The sequence below is a fragment of the Myxine glutinosa genome, chromosome 7 (assembly GCF_964187855.1).
Source record: "Myxine glutinosa chromosome 7, kmMyxGlut1.1, whole genome shotgun sequence".
In the NCBI taxonomy this organism is placed as follows: domain Eukaryota; kingdom Metazoa; phylum Chordata; class Myxini; order Myxiniformes; family Myxinidae; genus Myxine; species Myxine glutinosa.
This window is the reverse complement of record NC_136267.1, coordinates 82,871,959-82,894,037: the sequence shown is the minus strand read 5'-3', so window position 1 is coordinate 82,894,037 and position 22,079 is coordinate 82,871,959. Positions and strand designations below refer to the sequence as shown.

At 43.4% G+C, this 22,079-nt stretch overlaps 1 protein-coding gene across 1 annotated transcript in view; it reads left to right on the top strand.

The window, feature by feature from the left end:
* Nucleotides 1-22,079, top strand: part of LOC137431359 (thyroid hormone receptor beta) — a 74,500-nt gene that overhangs the window by 35,442 nt on the left and 16,979 nt on the right. The window contains exon 5 of the mRNA XM_078781929.1: nucleotides 1,278-1,483. Coding sequence (XP_078638055.1) covers nucleotides 1,278-1,483 — 206 coding nt within the window. The remainder of the gene's footprint in view (nucleotides 1-1,277; nucleotides 1,484-22,079) is intronic.

Below are 22,079 nucleotides of genomic sequence, written 5' to 3'. Positions count from 1 at the left end.
TCATCATGCTCGCATGATCCAACACTTTCTTGCTGACCGTGGTGTAGAGCATATGGAGTGGCCTGCCATGTCCCCGGATATGAATCCGATAGAGAACTTGTGGGCAGAATTAACGCGTCAAATCGACAACTTGGACCAGCAGCCTGCCTCTGTGCATGAATTGCAGCAGGCTATTGTAACTGCATGGCAAGCTATTCCTGTCCAAACCTTGGCAAATCTCGTGAACAGCATGCCTCAACGTGTACGTACTCTCCTGAATGCTCGTGGGGGTTACACGGCGTACTGAACTGTAATTTTACTGTCCGTAGTCCCAGTCGTAATGTAACTTTTGTTTTTGTTAAAAAAATTTTTGGCTAATGTGCAAAATAAAGAGATACTTCTGGAAAACGCACAGAAGTTTAACACAGCACTGTCCATGAATTGAGTTCGATATCAGTTTACATCACTTTCAAGGATCAATTTATTTGCTTCGAAATGTCAAATGTGGTTTTTGTTTCTTTTAAAGGTCACATTAACAAAATCTAGAATAATTTCAACATAATTCCAATGAACTTTTGGTTCTAAGTCATCTTGAAAAGTAAGTTCACCCCCACAAAAAAAAAATTCCATATTAAATGCCAAGTCTGTATATATATATTAAAAAGTATTAAATTATTACTATTGTAAATTATTATTATTATTATTATTATTAATAATATTAATAATAATATTAATATATTATATTAATATTAATATAATATTATTATTATTATTTTATTATATTATAATATTATTATATTATTATTATTAATATTAATTATTATTATTAATTATTATTATTTTTAATTATTATTATTATTATGTAAATGATTATTACAATATACATATATATATTAAATTGAATATTGAATAATAAAATTGGTGAATTCTCATGTTTTTACACCAGATTTTCATGATAATGATAAACTCTGCTGCAAATAGAGACAGTAATTCGTAAGTTAGGGCTTATAACTTACTCCATCCATTAGTAACTGTTAACTGCACACCATCACAAATTTCTTACAGTTCCATACTGTAAATGGCACAAATAACGCAGACATTTCTCAAAGCATGTGTCCTGGTTTCTGGATTGCACACAATTTTGGACATCTGGCAATGCAGATGTGAACTTGGTAGCGTTTTAATCTGCTTTAGATCATTTGTTAATGCATAAAGAATGATGCTGTCTGTGTATATAATGAGATAATTCATTGGGAGTCCCATTAATCTGACCCCATCTTTTATCGTAATCCTGCCAGTGGTTCTTGACGAACAGAAGCGGCAAGCCAAGCGACATCTTATTGCCGAAAATCGTGAGCGTCGTAAACGTCACGAACTGCAGCGTGACATGGAAGCTCCAACAGAACCATCAGCTGAAGAGTGGCAGCTGATTGCCTTGGCGACGGCAGCGCACCGTGCCACCAATGCACAGGGTAGCCAGTGGAAGCAACGCCGACGTTTTCTGGTGAGTTTTATGTGGAACCCTGCTCCGAACCATAATTTGGTAGCTTGTCTTTGATGGTGATTTACATCTTCATCTGCCTTCTACAAAATATCACTTCAATATATTTGGTCTGGATGGTTACTCTGTATGGTGCAGTAGTGTAATTCGATGGTGTGTGTTTTCGTTTCTTCACTTAAATATGTATTGTGTGCACTTTGTATTATAAGCACACATTCCATTTGTATTAAAAACCTCATGTTTGACTGAGGATTTATTGATGAGGTACTTAGACCAGTGAAGATGTTTACATGTATTAATTTGTGTAGAGATTTGTGGGTGAGTGCTTGCAGCAGGGTAACACAGGCAGTCCTTTTGGAGAGAGAGGGAGTGAGAGTGTCACATTTGACAGGTATATTATTAAATTTATATATTATTATACAGAATATTATTATTTTATATTGAAAGATATATTCCAAGTGTGACCAGCTTGTGATTATAGCAAGGTCTGAATAGAGGAAAGAGGTTGCTGTCTGCCTATATAAAGGATGAGGGATGTCACAGCAGAGGGTGGAGTCGTCAGCAAATAGATAAAGGAGACTTTTCAAGAGAATCAGAGAGATCATTGGTGAAGATTAGGAATGGGACAAAACACTGCCTAGGGGCACTCCAGCCTTGACAGGGAGACGAGATTAAAGGATTCCTTTGAGAGCCAAACATTTGCTACGAGAGTAGAAGAAGTCAGTAAGACATGTGTGGAGTTAGCTTTGGATGCCATCAGCAGATTTTTGAAGAGCAACGCAGGAAGCCAAACTATATCAAAAGCTTCAGATACATAGAGAGATGGCCATGAACTCATGTCTAACATTGAGGGCCTCCATCCATTGTTGGGAGAGGATAAGTAGCATGTTCAAGGTAAAATGACATGGTCTGAATCCAAATTCATGTTCAGGCCATTCGAGAGAAGGAATAATTTGATGTGAACTGTGATGATGGATTCCACGACCTTGCTGATTGGAAGCAAGATAATAGCCAATAGTTCTGTGGTTAAGGGGATCTGTTTTTGCACCTTGTTTATGTAACGTGGTGATAATGTCTGATTTCCAAAAAGAGGTCAGATGACCTAGAGCAAGTGATAGGGTGAAAAGGGCAGTGAGAGGATGTGCAAGGGTAACAGAGCAGGTTGTTAGGACACCTGAGCTCATGCCTTCCGGTCCAGTTGCAGAAACAGAGTCGAGGGTTGCCAGGAACTTATCCACCTTCCCAGGTACAAAAGACACAGAGTACAGGAGCAGTTGGGTGCAACTGACTAGGGTGGGTACAGAGAGTCAGTTTGTTACACATCATCATCACCAACTAAGGCAAGAAATTTTTTTTTTTTTATTTCTTTCTTAATTCCAGCTCTGAAACCTGCTTTATTATTGGTCAAGTGTTAATGACATTTACTCATTCTTTATTGAACAAGTACATATATATATATATATATATATATATATATATATATGCAGTTCAAATATGTTGTTATTTTTCAAACATCAATGCTTTTTTCATCATAAATAATTGACAGATGTATTTGAGTTACAGGTCCAAGGAGTTACTTTTATTTTTTTAGTACTGCTAAGCCCAGAGACCATGCAAGGAACAGGTTTGCTCACATGGCATTTGCTTTTCGCTCGGACCCAGCTGGATAGCAGTACGGGCTTGGTCTTGTTATACAGTCACGTGAAAAGTAAGCACACCCCATGTAAAGTATTGACTTTTTCAACATATTTCAACATACAGCTATTTGATCTTCATTTAAACAATATTGACAGATAAAGGTGATATAATACAACAAATATCATGAAACATTTACATTTTGTAGGCCATTGTATAATTTAAATAAACATAAATGCAAATTTCGCATGTGGAAAAAGTAAGTACACCCTTGGCTCTAATAGGAGGTATTGCCCCCTTTGGCAGAAACAACCTCAAGTAGGCGTTTATTATAACTGTCTACCAGTCTCTGACATCGACTGGGAGAAATTTTTGCCCACTCCTCCATGCAGAATTCTTTCAGCTGTGCGATGTTTGAGGGGTTTCTTGCATGCACAGCTCATTTCAAATCCCCCCACAACATCTCGATGGGATATAGATCCGGGCTTGACTTGGCCATTCCAGAACCCTCCATTTCTTTCTTTTCAGCCATTCCTTGGTGGACTTATTGGTATGTTTAGGATCATTGTCATGATACAAGGTCCACCTTCGGTTGAGCTTCAACTTTCCGACAGATGGCCTCACATTATCCTCAAGCACCCTCTGGTGCAATGAAGAATTAATAGTGGATTATATGATGGCAAGCTGCCCAGGTCCTGATGCAGCAAAGCTGCCCCAAACCATAATATTTCCACCACCATGCTTTACAGTTGGTATGAGGTTCTTGTGGTCAAATGCTGTCTTTGGTTTTCGCCAAACATGTCTTCTGGTACTGTGGCCAAATAGCTCTACCTTTGACTCATCTGTCCAGAGCACATTGTTCCAGAAGTGTTGATCTTTCCCTAGGTGTTCATTGACAAACTTTAGTCATGCCCTGATGTTCTTTCTGGACAGCAAAGGTTTCCTCCTGGCACACCTCCCATGTAGATCAAATTTGTGCAGCCTCTTTCTAATGGTAGATGATTATTCCAGATAGAATTAAAGGAAGATGGAAAAGATGTATGGAAATTCTGTTGAATACAGAGAATGAATGGGATGGCAACATAGAGAGTAACCCAGTTTTAGGACCGGCAGAGAAGATAACTGAGAAGGAAGTTGAGGAAGCGATAAAAGCAATGAAGAGTAGAAAAGTGGGAGGGCCGACGGGAGTTGTGGGAGATATGTTGAAGGCAGCAGGAAGTTGGGGTGTGAAGAGAATGACAGAGATCTGTAATCTGGTGGTGAAAGAAGGCCGCATTCCAGTGGATTGGGAACTGAGTACTCTCGTCCCTCTATACAAGGGGAAAGGTGACCCTCTGGAGTGTGGCTCGTACCGATCGATAAAGTTATTGGAGCATGGAATGAAGGTATTGGAAAGGGTGTTGGAGAGGAGGATAAGGAAAAAAGTGAAGATCGACGAAATGCAGTCTGGATTTATGCCAGGAAGAGGAACGACAGACGCGCTTTTTATTGTGAGGCAGTTGCAGGAGAAGTACATGGAGAAGAGGAAGAAGTTGTTTCTTGGGTTTGTTGATCTGGAGAAGCATTCGATAGGGTTCCACGCAAAGTATTGACATGGGCATTGAGGAAGTTAGGAGTGGAGGAATGGTTGATCGGAGTAGTGATGGCAATGTACAAAAGAGCGCGCACAGCTGTAAGGACGAAGGACGGGAACAGTGGTGAGTTTGAGGTGAAGGTGGGAGTGCATCAGGGGTCGGTACTAAGTCCACTACTATTTGTAGCTGTGATGGAGGTGCTGGCTCAGAACGTAAAGGAGGGTTTACCCTGGGAGTTGTTGTATGCAGATGATCTGGTGTTGATTGCGGAAAGTATGGATGGACTGAAGGAAAAGATGAACAAGTGGAAGGAATGTATGGAGACAAAAGGTCTGAAGGTGAATATCGGAAAGACGAAGGTGATGGCAAGTGGTAAAGCATGTGGTGAGGTGGAAAGAACTGGGAAGTGGCCCTGTGCTCTGTGCAGGAAGGGTGTCGGAGTGAACTCCATTCAATGTACAATGTGTGCTGAGTGGGTTCATCAAAAATGTAGTGGTCTGAGAGGGTCATTAACCAGTGTGGCAGCTACATTCAAATGTGAGGTGTGCACAGAGGGAGCTGCAGATGGAGGAAATGTTGAGTTGGATCTTGGAGACGGCTTGAAGCTGGAAGGTGTGAAAACATTTTGCTACCTCAGAGACATGCTGAATGGAGAAGATGGATCAGACTCAGCAACGGTTGCTAGAGTGAGATGTGCATGGAATACGTTTCGGGAACTGAGTGGCGTGCTGATGAGGAGGGGAGTGTCGTTGAAGCTGAAGGGAAAGGTGTATGCTGCATGTGTGAGAAATGTTATGATTTATGAGAGCGAGACATGGGTAATGAGCGTAGAGCGGCAACGGAGGTTGGGAAAGGGTGGAAATGCGAATGGCTCGATGGATGTGTGGAGTATCGTTGAGAGAGAGGAAGACAAATGATGAATTGCGAAAGATGATGGGAATAGAGCCTGTGATTGATGCTGTGAAGAGGAACAGGTTTAGATGGTTTGGTCACGTGTTGAGGAAGGATGAAAGTGACTTGTTCAGAAGAGTGATGGAAATGAATGTAGAAGGAAGTAGAGGACGGGGAAGACCGAGAAAGACTTGGCTAAAGATGGTGGAAGAAGAAATGCGGGCAAGGGGGTTAACAAGGAGAGATGAAGAAAATAGGGCAAGATGGAGAAGATTGTCATGGGGACCGCAAGGCTAACCCCCGCTCTAGCAGGGAAAATGGCCTTAAAATGCATGTTGTGTTGTTGTTTCTAATGGTAGACTCGTGCACTTTGACATCAACAGTGGCAAGAGCTATCTGTAGGTCCCGTGATGGCATTCTGCGGTTCTTCGAGACTTCTTTCAGCATCTTGCGGTCTGCTCTCAGGCTGAACTTGCTGGTGCGGCCTGGCCTGAACAAGTTGGAAGTTGTTTGGAATCTTCTCCACTTGTAGATGATCTTCCGGACAGTCGAATGATTGATTTCAAATTGTTTGGAGAGCTTTTTAAATCCCTCCCAGACTCGTAGGCATCTATAACCTTCTTTCTGAAGGCCTCAGAGAGCTCTTTTGATCCAGGCATGGTGACGCCGCACACTTCAACAACAAAGAGCAAACCAAACTAAATGTCTGAGGTTTAAATAAGACAGGTTCCTCCAAGATTATCTCCAATGATGTTCTAATCATTTGCACCTGAGCTGGTGCACCTGATTCTAATTTCAGGTATTTGAAGTTGTGATAAATGTAGGGGTGTACTTACTTTTTCCACATGCGAAATTTGCATTTATGTTTATTTAAATTATACAATGGACTACAAAATGTAAATGTTTCATGATATTTGTTGTATTATATCACCTTTATCTATCAATATTGTTGAAATGAAGATCAAATAGCTGTATGTTGAAATATGTTGAAAAAGTCAAAACTTTACATGGGGTGTACTTACTTTTTCACGTGACTGTACGTCACCCAGCCCATTGAATAAAACAGTTGAAAATAGCCACATAAATCAGTAAAATTAATTATTGTCATTTGTCGACTGGAAAACAAACAAGCACCGGAGTACCAGGAGAGTTTAATTATGCAAACATGGTTTTCTGGAAGATATTATTTGTCCTTCTCTTTGGCTGTCCATCCTTTTCTTCATCCCTGAGTTTACGATCCCATTTTTACAATATGTTGCCTGCCTTGAAAAGTAGTAGACTCCCTTTTGAACAAGGAATAGTGCATTTTTTTCGTCGTATCTTATTATACATATACATATAACCCGCTTCCGGTCCGGTCCGGAGGGGACGCTGGCGTCGCTTGCTCGCCGCTTCTCCGACTGGGCCATTGTCTTTCGCTTGCTTCTCTGGTGGTCGTGGCGGATTTTTGGCCATTGAGTCTGCCCTCTGCATGGTCCCGGCTCTGCTCCTGGCTTCACCTGCCCGGCTCCTTCGCTGTTTCCTCGTGACCGCTCCCATGGGTTGTGACCATTGTTTCGCCTCCTCAACCTTGGCCTCGTGCTCGTCTCTTCGCTCCTGCCTGGCATGGCTCTGCGGTACTCTGCCGCAAGGCTTCTTCTGCTTAATACTCGCTCCACCCCATCATGCATCTCTGCAATCAAATCCAATGGACTCCTGCGACGACCCAGGTACATTCACCGTGGCTCCGGTCGTAAGTTTGTTCATTTACAATCAGGTCACTCCATCCCCGTCCTCTGGTCGGCTCAGCGCACTCCCACTCATCGTCCCAGCGCACCTGGTCACAGCAACGCACACAATCGCACATCCTGTCTGCGAACCCTGGCCAAATCACCTGAGTTCATCCCCGCCGTAAAAAACAACATCAAGCTCACCCTGTTCAATACCTGGTCCCTCAACAACAAATCCCTCATCCTCAACGACCTCATCCTGGAAAATAAACTGGACTTTCTCTGTTTCACTGAAACCTGGCAACAACCTCTGGACTACTTCACACTCAACCTCACCACACCCAATGGATATTCCTACATCAATAAACCACGCTCGGAGGGCCGAGGTGGTGGAATTGCCGTTATTCACCGACAAGACATCAGGACCAGCCTCATCTCCATCGCATCTGCTCCATCATTTGAACACCTGGCTTTTAAACTCTCTGGTCACACACAGTCAGTCATGGCTGTTGTCTACCACCCTCCCAAACCACACCCATCATTCCTGTCTGACTTCTCCTACTTTCTGACCCAGCTATGTTCCCTCTCCCCCTCAATCCTCCTCCTTGGTGATTTCAATATCCACATGGACTCCACTGACTCCACGATAACCACTGACTTCACTGATTTACTCACTCAACATGTCAACTTTCCTACCCATAACCGTGGTCACATTTTGGACCTTGTCTGCTTTACTGGATTAATCTTGCACCATCTCTCTGGCTCCGACCTCACCCTCTCTGACCACTTAGCCATCACTATGACCATCAACATCCCCGCCCCAACACCAAGGCATTATCGCACTATCAACTTCCGTAAGCTAAACGTTCTTTCACCTACCTCATTCTCATCCACCCTCTCTGAAAAAATGTCCACTTCTCCCTTCGTTGACCTCCACAACCCTTCTGATCTCACTGACTACTACAACCACACTCTCTCCTCCTGCCTTGACCAACTTGCGCCTATAAAAACCAAAACAGTTTCTTTCACCCATTCTGCTCCCTGGTTTACCCCTGAACTCCGCCTGATGAAAATTCGTGCTCGCCAACTTGAAAGACTCCGCAATAAAACAGGTCTCACAATTCACTCCCAAGCCTACAAGGATCACCTACAACACTACAAAGATGCCCTCTCCCGCGCCCGCTCCGCCTACTACTCTCAAATTATCCACTCTGGCTCCGGAAACCAAAAAGCACTCTTCTCTACAATAAACAAACTCCTCAGCCCCCTGAACACCACCACCCAGTCATTCACAGTAGACAACTGCATCTCCTTCCTTTCATTCTTCCAACGCAAAGTTGAAAACATCTACAACAGCTTGACCACCGCCGCACCCGCTCCCCCTCAAACCACCTGCCCCCCCTTATCCTGCCATCCCCTGTCTCAATTCTCCCCAATCTCCCCTGCTGACCTCTCTGAACTCCTCATAGGAATGAAAACTGCCACCTGCACTCTTGACCCATCCCCTCCAGCTTTGTCAAGGCCTCCCTTCCTGCTCTCTCTCCACTTATCATTGCAACAATAAACTCCTTCCTGTCTACAGGCATCGTCCCACCATCCCTCAAAATTGCTGCTGTTACCCCCATTCTGAAAAAACCTGGACTAAACCCTGACACCCTAAACAACTTCAGACCCATCTCCAACCTACCCTTTCTGTCGAAAGTTTTGGAACGCGCGCTGTAGCCGCTCAACTCAAACATCACCTCTCTGCAAATAACCCGTATGAAACATTCCAATCCGGATTCCGCTCCAACCACAGTACTGAAACTGCTCTCCTCAAAATCACCAACGACCTTCTCCTCTCCTCTGACGCTGGCAACCTCAACATTCTCATCCTCCTCGACCTCAGCGCCGCCTTTGACACCATCGATCACACCATCCTCCTCACCCGACTTGAAACCACCTTTAACGTTACTGGCACTGCCCTCTCTTGGATTAAATCATACCTCTCTGACAGACGCCAGTTCATCTCCATCAATAACTGCAAATCCCCCACTGCTCCCCTCCCCCAAGGTGTCCCTCAAGGTTCAGTTCTTGGCCCCCTCCTCTTCATCCTTTACCTGTCCCCCCTCGGTCACTTAATCCGCCGTCATGGTCTCCAATTCCACTGCTTCGCCGATGACATCCAGCTTTTCATCTCCACCAAGTCCATCTCCACCGCCACCCACTCTATCCTGACAAACTGCATCACTGAAATAAAATCCTGGCTTCAAATTAACTTCCTCAAACTTAACTATGATAAATCTGAAATAATCATCATTGGCCCAAAAACGCTCACCAAATCCACCCATAACTTTGCCCTCAACATCGACGGTATCCCAGTATCCACCTCCCCTCACATCCGGAATATTGGCATCATCTTTGACCAAACCCTCTCCTTCGACAAATACACTAAACAGATCACAAAGACAGACTTCTTTCACCTGAAAAACATCGCCCGTCTCTGTCCATCCCTCTCCTCCATGGCTGCAGAAACCCTCATCCACGCCTTCATCACCTCCCGTCTGGACTACTGCAATAGCCTCCTCTATGGTTCACCCTCAACAATCACCAATAAACTCCAATACATTCAGAACTCTGCTGCCCGTCTACTCACCCATTCCCGGACCTGTAACCACATCACCCCCGTCCTTTACAAGCTTCACTGGCTCCCCATCTCCCAGAGAATCCAGTACAAAATCCTCCTCTTGACCTATAAAGCCCTCCATAACCTGGCCCCATCCTACCTGGCTGACCTCCTCTCCAGACACACTCCCAACCGCAACCTCCGCTCTGCTGGTACCAACCTCCTGACCCCCCTCCATCCGGACCAAATTCAGATCCTGGGGGGACAGGGCCTTCTCCATCACTGCTCCCACCCTCTGGAACTCACTACATCACACCATCAGAGACTCCTCCTCACTCACCACATTCAAAACATCACTCAAGACCCACCTGTTCAACACTGCATTCAACATTTAACCCACAGCATTTAACCCCTGACTATCTCTTCTCCTTCTCCCTCCTTTTTGCTTTTAATATTTCCCTATTGATTCTTGTTTTTTTTGCAATTGTTTTTATATTTTGCTATGCATTATGTTTTGCACTCTGTCAAAGCATCTTTGGGCTCCCTGAAAAGCGCTATCTATCTATAATTCCAGTAATCTCTGTGTGTTTGTTTGTACGTTTGTACGTTTGTACGTTTGTTTGTTTGTCTGTGACCGCTGTTTCTCGACAACCACGGGTCCGATATACTTGCAACTTGCCAGGTATATTGCTGGGGACCCGAGGATGTGCCTTTTCAAGGTTTGAAATTAATCAGACAAGTACTTACCGAGCTATGGCGATTTAGCCGTTCGCCGTTCGCTTTGGCGTTGCGAATGGACCAAACCATTGCATGTAAATAGAGGGGGGGGGGTTCTGTGGTCGTTGCGAATGGACCAAACCATTCATGTAAATAGAGGGGGGGGGGGGTTCTGTGGTCGTTACTGCCACGTGGTTTCAAAGTTTTTTTTTGTTGTTGTTGTTTGCACGCATGTTTTTTTGCACCCACGTACGGGCACGCCCTAGGATGTTTACACACACACACCCCTACACAAATTTTTTTATTTATTTTTTTTTGGCAAGGAACGGGCACCCACGTACGGGCACGTCCTAGCTTATATATAGTACGGGCATGCCCTAGTATAAAATAAATGCATTATTATTATTATTATATATATTGTTACGGCCCGCGGATAAGGATGTTGGTTTGCCGAGCGGATGGCACCGCGGCCTAACAGGCACCGCGGCCTAAGAGTTACCCCGACTAACCCGATTCCTGAACGTTGGCCGGATCGCGCCACAGCTATTCAATATGGAAAAGACAAAAGCGACACGGATGTGAAGAAGAAGGAGGAGACGAAAAGGTTGGCAAATACTACTAAATTTATTTACTATTTACAGGCTCAAAATAACCAAGGAGAAGGAAAGATAAGAAAATAATATACAGAAGATTTTAGAGACACAGTGAAAATTGCTAGCTTATCTAAACAGACTTAATTAATACCCAGGACAAACAAACGAAGACGACTCACACGGGGAATGATGATAGGAATGGCGGAGGTGGATGGCTTGGAGGGGGGGGGGGGGGGAGGCCGGTCCAAGGGGTCCTGCAGCACGATTAGCAGCCGCCATTCCTTCGCGGCCCTGCTCAAAACCGCCGTCCAGGCCCCAAGCGGCTGTTGAGTGTTGTTGCTGCTGTGGCCGCCGCTGCTGCTGCTGCTGTGGACGTCGCGTGCTTTGCCAGGACTACAACAGGCTTTGTGCTTCCCTGGATGATAATCTCCTTGGATGATCTCTATGTTCTCTTAGTCCAACAACTCTTTCTCTTTCTTGGTCCGACCACTCCTCACCATCGACAACCCAACGCAACCAACGCAACCACTGACCACCACAACGCAACCCACGCACTTCTTGCGCGCGCCTTTATAGCGCCTCCGGCGATTAAGCCGCCGGCCTTCAGGACACGCCCATCGGTGTGCTCACCTCGGCCATGGTTGGTCGCGCGACCCTCTGGCTCCGCCCTTGATGACGACGGGCGGGCACGCCTTTCTTCCCCGACCCGAGCACATGTTCAATGGTGGTTTTGGAGGGGATGTAATTGGCAAATTGAGGCTTGGCCATGACGAAAGGGGAAATGGAGGTTTTTGGGAATGGGAATGAAGAATGAAGGGAATCTATCTTATTTCACTTGGTGCAATGGAGTGTCATTTTAATGGAAGACAAAGCCTTAACCTAATACACAGAATAAGGAAATAAACTACTGAACAGGGATATTATAGTGTCCTTCAATGTATGCTTTATGGAATTAACTACCGGAACGCCCTTTGACCTTTATACAACAGACTGGAGGCAGGAAGGCGATATTTTACAACAATTTACTATACAATAAAAACACAATAAGAAAAAAACTCAATCCTCATATCCGCAACAATATAAATAGGAATTATATAAATATATATATATAGTATTATACAGTTCCAAAAACCTGAAAAGATATTTATTTATTTCCCCCAAACTCCCCCAGTGAAAATATATCTCACAACTTCGCTGAAAATTAGCATGGAAATATTGTTTGTATTTGTACTGAGATTGTGGGACATTTTGCATTTTTCACTTTTATACAGATGGATGAAAACAGCTGACTTTATACAATTAGCATTCTCCGATGACTATCAAAATACACGCTGTCCTACCAAATGTCATGGGTTGCCCTTTCACAATTGTGAGGCTTGCACACATGTGCATCTCCTTTGCAAAACAATAAAACGTCTCGAGAAATACAACACAACTCATTAGAGAACAATCTCATTGCTCAGTTTTAGTACACTGTATCCTCGATGAAGAAATTAGGAGATTTCCAATGAGGAATGATAATTAGCTGAGAGAATAGGTTTCTCCATCAATACTATTTCAACCATCCTAGCTGTTCCTAAATTAGCTGATGAGAATGTTATCATCAAGTGGAAGACTAAAAGCAACACCAACCCGGTCTATATTGATGCTAGACCATCGGAAATCTTCTCAAAAGGGAAGAGAACACTCCGATGGATTGTTGAACGAAAGAGCAACATTTTCTCAGGTCAAACCTCCACGACAGGACAAATGATTTCACGGGATCATTCCAATGTCAGGCAAGCCTTGCATTCTGTGGAATACCAAGAAAGAGCAGCTGCATATAAGTGTTTCGGCATTGCAGTAATTGCCGGTGTCATGTAGCGTGGTGCAAAGAATAAGCATCTTCGACCTTGAAATGTAGAAACAAGTTTTGTGGAGTGATTAGTTTTGTCAGGGTCTGTTGTAAATGTTTTAATACCATTGGAAGGGTTTCTCAATACAGATACAAAAAATGGGGTGTGCATTTTTTTTTTTTAAGCCTGGAGAATTCCTCCTCACTTCCATCAAAAAGTAATACTGGTGGTATTCATTTAACAGTTTGGTGAAGGCTTTTGAGAACTTGTAGTCCTTCTGGGATGTTCGATCACGATTCTTTCGTTGAGGTGGGTTTTTTTTATTTCTTTGCAGAGAAACACTCCTGGAAATGAGGGAGTGGGGTACGGGGTGCGGTTGTGTGTAAAATTATCAGAAATCTTATTACATAATATTTGGTGTCCCTTTGGAATATTGTCCTTTTGGGGTGTCTTCCACTATGTTGATGCATTTACCACCAAATTTTCTGTACAAATTTTGCATTCATTTCTGAAATGACCATTTGTTGTAATTCCCTACATTTGATTTCCATAAATGTATTGGTTTCTATGTACACAAAAGCTCTTTTTGTTTTGTATACAAAATCTGCAATATCTGAGATGACCAAGCATCTTTCAATCTTTCATGTCTCAATCTTATGTTAGCTTCATCAAGATTTTGTTTACATCTTCTCATGTTGACATGCATTTCCTTTGTCTTGCTGTCTAACAAGCCAAGCTCGATTTCCCGGTGCTATGCATGAAAGTGCTGTGTTGGCTCCAGGCAGCACTCAAAATATTATTGGTATAACTGTGTTGTTTTCATAATATGAGCAAATGTCCGAAGATTGCAGAGTAAGCTAAGATGCACTATACCTCCCTGGCCCTTATTGAAACTTATGTACACTGCAGAGCAGAAAGGACTTATTAAAGAAACAGCGTGAAATGACGTTCAAAATATCATGCTTACTGACCCAGATTCATCTTTTTTCATAGATTACATCAATTTAACTGCGGTCTACAATAATGGGATGTTGCTGAAATTAGCAGCATCAATGCAAGATTTGAAGAGTCCCTCAACAGCCAAGAGCCCCAAAGCCTGGTGTTAGCTTAGCGGTTAGGATGCCGGCTTGGGATCCTAGGATCCTGGGTTTGAATCCCGGTCAATCGCTGAATTAACGCCAGGGGGGTTGACTCAGCCTCTCATCCTTCCGAGGTCGGCAAATTGAGTACCAGTTCACTGGTAATTCCCTGTGTGTCGCAAGAGGCGACTAACAGGGTTGGCGGCAGGAAGGGCCGTAAAACATTGCTCCAAAAAGGGGGCTATGGTGCCCAAACAAGGCCAACCCCCGGTCTGCGGGGAAAATGGCCTCAAAATGTGGTTCTTCTTAGCAGCAAAGATTATAAAGAAGGAAATGGGGATGATTTGAGAGGGTTATGCACCAATCAGTTGGATAGAAAGAGCACTTAGCCTATTCAAAACACAGGAGCATGAATTAAATACTAGATAGAGGATACATGATAAATCAAACAGAAAACAAGATTTCTTGACATTTTGGTTTAAAAAAAATAAAAATGAAATTGAACTAGGCCGGACATGTAGCTCGAAGAACAGACAATAATTACAAACTAGCAACATTGAGAGAACGTTGGAAGAAGCAGAGGTCGACCAAAGATTAGATTTTAAGATGAGATTGAAAAGAACGATCAATTAGCATTGAATAAAACAGAATGAACTATTTTGAGGGAGGCCTTCATCTTAAAGTGGACTCCATGAGCTGGTCGGGCCATGTCAAGTTGCGGATGTGTATTATGAATCCCTGGATGTATGTCGAACATTTCCAGGAAGTTCTGAACATATTCCTAATGAAGTTGTGAATATACCTTGATGAAGACTAAGGAACCAATTACAGACTTGGCATTTAATATGGAATATTTTTTTTGTGGGGGTGAACTTACTTTTCAAGACGACTTAGAATCAAAAGTTCATTGGAATTATGTTGAAATTATTCTAGATTTTGTTAATGTGACCTTTAAAAGAAACAAAAACCACATTTGACATTTCGAAGCAAATAAATTGATCCTTGAAAGTGATGTAAACTGATATCGAACTCAATTCACGGACAGTACTGTGTTAAACTTCTGTACGTTTTCCAGAAGTATTTCTTTATTTTGCACATTAGCCAAAAATTTTTTAAACAAAAACAAAAGCTAAATTATGACTGGGATTACGGACAGTAAAATTACAGTTCAGTACTTCGTGTAACCCCCACGAGCATTCAGGAGAGCACGTACACGTTGGGGCATGCTGTTTACGAGATTTGCCTTGGTTTGGACAGGAATCGCTTGCCAAGCAGTGACAATAGTCTGCTGCAATTCACGCACAGAGGTCGGCTGCTGGTCCAAGCTGTCGATTTGACGCGTTAATTCTGCCCACAAGTTCTCCATCGGATTCATATCCGGGGACATGGCAGGCCACTCCATATGCTCTACACCACGGTCAGCAAGAAAGTGTTGGATCATGCGAGCACGATGAGGCCATGCATTGTCATCTTGGAAGACAAAGTTTCCTCGAAAGGCTACACGAGCAAATGGAAGCAATGTTTCTTCCAGAATGGCCCTGTACTTGAACTGGTTCAGGTTTCCATTCAGAACAACCAGGTCAGTTTTGCCCCCTGCATGAAAAGCAGCCCAAACGGTCACCCCACCACCTCCAGCTTGGACTCTTGGCACTATACAATCTTCGTTGCAGGCTTCATGCACTTGTCTGCATTCTCGGACGTGGCCATCTTGATGATAGACCAGAAATCTAGACTCGTCACTGAAGATCACGTGATTCCAGTGTCCTGGCTGCCATTGACGGTGCTCTCTGGCCCACTGCAATCGGCGCTGGCGGTGTTGTCTTGTCAGGCGTGGCTTTCTCAGGGGACGCCTGGCACGATAGCCTGCTTGAACCAGTCGTTGGTTGACTAGCCTTCTGGATACAGACACATTTGTCAGTTGCTGCCACTCAGCCCTAAGCCGATTAGCTGACTTGGTATGGCCATTGCGGACTAACCGGTGTAGCTGGCGATCATCCCTCCTTGTGGTTCTGCGGGGACGTCCTGGCCTCGGTATTGGAGTAGGGACACCCCTCTGAGCATTTCCTTTCAGGATCTTAGACACCTGACCTTGAGTGATGCCCTACTGCCGAGCAATAGCACGCTGTTTCATGCCAGAATTTCGTAAAGCCACCACTCCATGACAAACAGCATTGTCAAGTTGACGGACCATCTCCAGAGGAAGCGGCAATAACTTTTATAGACGTGCAGCAGTTGTTTTCCACTAATACAGAATGCAACAACCCTTATATACCCGATTGTGAAGCCAATCGTCAAATGTACCTGTCCGTATATTTTGTCACGCCACCTGTGATATAATCTTGTTAATGACTTCTTGCTGCGACAGAAAATCAGTGACATGGTTCTTTTAACAAAGAAATCACCGAAGCATAAAATAAACTCACCAGATTGATATTCTGAGTTCAGAAAGGAAACCCAAGTCAAGAAAAAAAAAATATTCCATATTAAATGCCAAGTCTGTATGTTGCCAAATATTATGTACTAGCAGAAGTACCCGGCGTTGCCGGGCGGGGGGAGTGGAGGGGAACGGGGGGGGGGGAAGGGGGAGGGGAGGGGAATGGGGGAAGGGGAGGAGAGTGGGGGAGAGGGAGGGGGAAGGGGAGGGGGGAATGGGGAGGGAGGGGGAAGGGTGGGGAGAGGGGGAAGGGGAGCAGTCAGAAGTGGAGGTTCTTTTACAGAGAATTTATATCTTAAAGGGGAGGGGAAGGGAGGGGGGGAAAGGGAGAAGGAGGGGAGGGGGAGGTGAGGAGAGGGGAGGGGGGGAAGGAGGGAGGAAGGGTGGGGAGAGGAGGGGAGGGGGAGGGGAGTGGGGGAAGGGGAGGGGAGGAGGGAGGCAGGAGAGGAAGGGGAGTGGCTCACGTTTCTGAGTGAATGTGGCTCACGTTTCTGAGTTAAGTGTGATGCCGATCAGGAAGAAGAAGCCATACTACCAAATTTGTTCACTTCCGGAATTGTTTGATTTATTTGTATCCAAATGTCTGGTAATTGTTTTGTATTTATTTATGCGAATGTGTACTTGTATATAACTGTCATTCATTTAAAAAGGCTTCGGCACTATCGAGCGATTTAATTTAATTTTTTTTTTTTAACTCCAAAAAAACGAACCTTTTTTTTTCAATTTTTTTTGTTTGTTTGTTTGTTTTGCCTAAAACACTCCCAGGCACTCACTGATGAACCTCTGAAAGTTTGATGAAGATCTGTTCAGCCATCTCTGAATAAAACGAGGACACACAGACAAATCGCGTTTATTTATTTATATATATATATATATATATATATATATCGGGATTTACATTTAATTCAAAAATTTATCCAAACGTCTATTCTCTTTCAAACATTCAAACCGACAGAGGTAGTTATTTATCACAGTATCTGTAGAATTTTCACCCTTTTACTCAACTCCGTTTCGCTGTTATTTGGTGGAGCAAAAAGTCAACTGAGCTTTATAGATATTTAGATGTACGGATGAAGGAGTGGGAGGAGGGAGGGGAAGTTCTGAAAGTGGAAAAATAAATTGAGAAAAAGGAAAGGAAGGAAAGATGATTGGAGAGAGATTAAAGTAGGAAATCGTGGGAAGGGAAGAGAAAAGTTTGGGAGGGGGATTGGAGTGAGAAGTGGTGTAAACAGAGATGGATTACGACATAATAAATATATGTAGCCCCGAATACAAAAGCGAATTGACATAAACCAATGTTAAGAGTGAACTAAACGAATGTAACTGCTCTACATTAAATAAGTTCATGTTAACTGATCAGGCCTTTTTGTACACGAGTTTTCAGACAAACATTACTTTGTTCCTCATTCAAAGGTTGGCAGGTCTCATTTATGAGTTATATCTCCACTGCCAAAACTCCAACTCCAAGGCCAATGCCATCGAGCTTCCTGCCACAGTTCTGTGCTAGCTAACCATCTTCTTATTTTGATTGGGCCTGAGGTCCTTTCAGGGGTCCTTTCAGAGGATGGGGAGGTTTTCTTAGACACATCCATATGTATTCTCTAATCCCCTGCATTGTTGTCATAAATATATATGGTTTATTGTAACCTAGTTTTAAATTTAGTCCAGCACATGAATGTCTGAAGGTCTCAGCTTTTTGGGTTTAATTTCATGGGAAGGAAAACAACTCTTTTTAAAGCTGAAGCTGCAGGACATCTTTGTAAGGTAATAGAAAATCATGTAATAAATTGCATAGGTTTTGTTTCTCTTTAACGACCACAATTATCCCACTTTATGGGGTCGGCCGGGGGAAACTTGGCCCAAGTCATTCACGAACCGGTTGGCCAGGCCTGATGTTCGACTAGTTCGGGGAGGAATTTGGAATTTGGCCATGGTGCCAGCAATACTTGCCTACTCTTTGTGAAGGACAACATGGGATCTTTAACGTCCAACAACCCATGCTGGCAGACAGGACTCCCAGTTTAATGTCCATCTGAAGAACGGCACACACGCATTGATGAATCACCCTGACTGTGAAACACCAAACTGACAGTTTATAGCTGGGTCGGGATTCAAACAGCCCTTCGGATCTATAAGTTTATTTCGTTTTATTTTTGAATTTGTTTTGTTTTTGAAAGTTCTTGAGAGGGGGTTTGTAAACTTTTGGAATTTCAACAAGATCTGCTCAACATTCTCTGGGAACTCTGTGCGCCTCACCGAGCCCACGGAATTTGGATCACACTGGACGAGTGTAACAAACAAATGATGATAATATGTTAAAAGTCGTAGATTGGCTTGTTTGGCCAATCGATGTGGGATTTTTAATTTTCCAAAAAGGATTTTCCACTCGATGATGGCTTCACCATTACCCTGTTGCATTCATTCTGTTGTGAGTAATACTATAGTATGGCAGATTTCATTTGCTTGCAGCTGCTTTTGAGTTGAAATGGCAGAGAGGGCTGAGGAGCACGCCAAGGTTGCAAGCACTCGAGGGAATGTTGTTATTCGTCCATTCGAGTATTTTGTATGCGGCAAAGTATGCAGCGATTTCCTGAGGCCTCCACTGCATCTGCGACGACGGATGTGATGGCCAGTAGTTGGTGAAATTGCATTATTCCTTATTTAAGCAAAGTGGTTGAAAATTGAAAAACACTTTTGTTTACAAAATACCCAATCGGGGAAAGTGTGACTGTAAAATGTGAAAATGACGCAACAAAATCTGCTTCAGCGATTAAGGTTCGATATTATATCCCTGGTGGTGGGCTAGCGGCTAGGGTGCCAGCTTTAGGATCCTAGGATCCTGGGTTTGAATCCCGGTCGATTGCTGAATTAACGCCAGGGGGGTTGACTCAGCCTGTTCATACCTTCCGAGGTCGGCAAATTGAGTACCAGTACACTGGTAATTCCCTGCTTGTCGTAAAAGGTGACAAACAGGGTTGGCGGCAGGAAGGGCATCCGGCTGTAAAACATTGCTTCAAAAAGGGGACCAACAAAAAAACAACAACAACCACGGTGCCCGAAAAAGGCCAACCCCCGCTTTGCGGGGAAAAATGGCCTCTAAAGGTGGTTATTTTATTTATATATGTATATATATATAAGTGTTACTCAAGTCTGGATCATGGGCGTAACAGGACAGCCTTGCAGATAGCTCTTAAACAAGCTTATCATTGGCACAGAGCATTTGAAAAGTCACAGTTCATAAAAAAAGGAGCAAATGGAAGTTACCTAATAAAAAAGTGTCTGTATTCCACATTCGGCAATCTCTGACTTTGTGGACCCCATTGTAAACCGAGGTCTTGTGATGCAATTGATCTCTGGTTCTTTGATGAGGTAACATTGTTGAAACTGCACTCACATGTCTGACTTTGAACTGTGTGCAAAATCAACACACTGCTGAGCAAGCAACAGGGTGGGTCAATGTGTGCAAACCCATGATGGCATGCAACAGTGATGTACTGAGTATTTCTAAGTGGAACACAAGGAAGTATTTTGAAATAGGGCAATAAATAGTAAATGTTAGTTCTTGTTATCAGTCGATTTGGGTGTCTTGATTGCCTTGGAGACCCTGGGTCCTCATCATCTTTCTTTTTACCTTTACCGGAATGTGTATGTGGGCACCACTGCTTTATGTGTAGCATTTGACGTGCATCCTCGGATGCTTTGGGAAGTAAAGATTCATTTTAAATGGTTGATATCTGTCTGGGAACAGATGTTCAATGACGGTGTTTGGTGGAGAATTTGCAAGCTTCAGCAGTTATGAAGGCGTAATAATACATTAACAATTTGGATGTTGTGGGACTTGAGTTGGAATCTGGAAAGTTTATTGTTCCAGGAAAAAGGCCATTTTTGCCTATCTTTATGGTATATGACTTATGGATACGGGGAGGTACTGTTGGAAAATGGAAAGGTGAGTTGCTGCAATGCATTATGATGCAGGATAGTAAACATTTCAGCCACAGAAAGTTGGTGAACGTGTGATTTACCGGCATAGGACATTAGAATCCTAGTCGGAGCCATCGCCAAATTTGGAACACAAATATGGCGGAATTTCTGACCAAATGCTGTTTTTTGCTAAAAAAAAACAAAACAAAAAACAATTAAAGAAAAACTGCAAAAAAATTTGCTAAATTAATATTTGGCTAAATGCAAGGAAGCATATGCTTCTTCTCCATTACCCTGCTGATTCCATGCCTAAGGCATGCTCACAAATGCTCTACTTACTGCGACCGTCTCTGGAACAAAATCCAAGCCATGGTACATCAGTAGCACATCATCAGCTGGTTGAACATGCTTTACACATCACCTGGATGATCTCAACCCTTCTGTAGTCGCATCAACTAAGAATGTGTCACAGATCGATGCAGGAAATCTGTGAATTTCAATGTCTCGGACAGCGTAATGACGTCTGCCTTGTGATTGTTTTTTTTATGTGGACATCGAGCTTCCCTGGAACTCATCCTTGATTCAGCAAAATGTATTACACCAATGATGTTTCTGTTAGCACAAACCAAGTTTGTTGAAGAAGCGGCCACAAACACGGCTGATGTGGCTGGAACACAAAGGAGAAGGAAAACAAGTCCACAGTGACAACAAGCAACAAACACCCAAAGTAACACACAATTACATGATCGTATTTCCCTTTTCCCCATGTGAAGGCCTAAAGTTTTTGGGAAAGAAATACTTTGGGTGGTCATCAGAAGAAGGCTTAAGTGCAGATCTTTGAAATGAGCCTCAGATGTCTGAAATGGAGTCAAATGCATTGCCAAATAGAAACTAGAGATGAAGAAGTCTTCACAATGGATTCCTGGAGATGATGGGACAATAGTTTTTACCTGGCATGAGGTCCAAGTAGGCCACCTTCTGTTGTGCAGTGCATAACACAACTACAGAAGAATCATCTTTGTTGTCTGGAGGAGTAACTGGTGGGTCTTATTTTTCCATGTGAGATTGTCAATGTGGAAATATGAAAAGTTAGAATCAATGGAAAGAGTGTTCAGAAGATTTTGTCCCAAGCTTTCGAAAGATGTGATCGTTTCATGCTTTGTAAGGCTCCACTTCTCGGGAACCTGGTTTGCTGCTACCTTGGGAGGCCTGCGGCACTTGAGGGTGGAAGCAGAAATATCCACCTCACCAGTCAAAGGTTGCAGGTACAGATAACCTGCCACCACACCAACAGGAAAGAGGATCAACCGGGAGCACAAATGAGGGTTATGTTCGCAAAAAAACAAGTTTATTCAAGAAGTGGTTACAAACAGGGCCAAGGCAGCCGGAACATGAAGAGGAGAGCGAAAACGCCCACAGCTACACCAAGCGGCAAACACCCAAGCTGAAATAAAATGGCGCCGTGCTTGTGCCTAGCTCACACTCCTGGACTTCCGTATACTGCAGAGGGTGTTGATTATGCAGCGAATATCAATGGGAGAATTTGGTTAGGGTATGGTACACAATGACCTACTCTTTTCGAGATAGGTCGGGTTCTATAATGTCC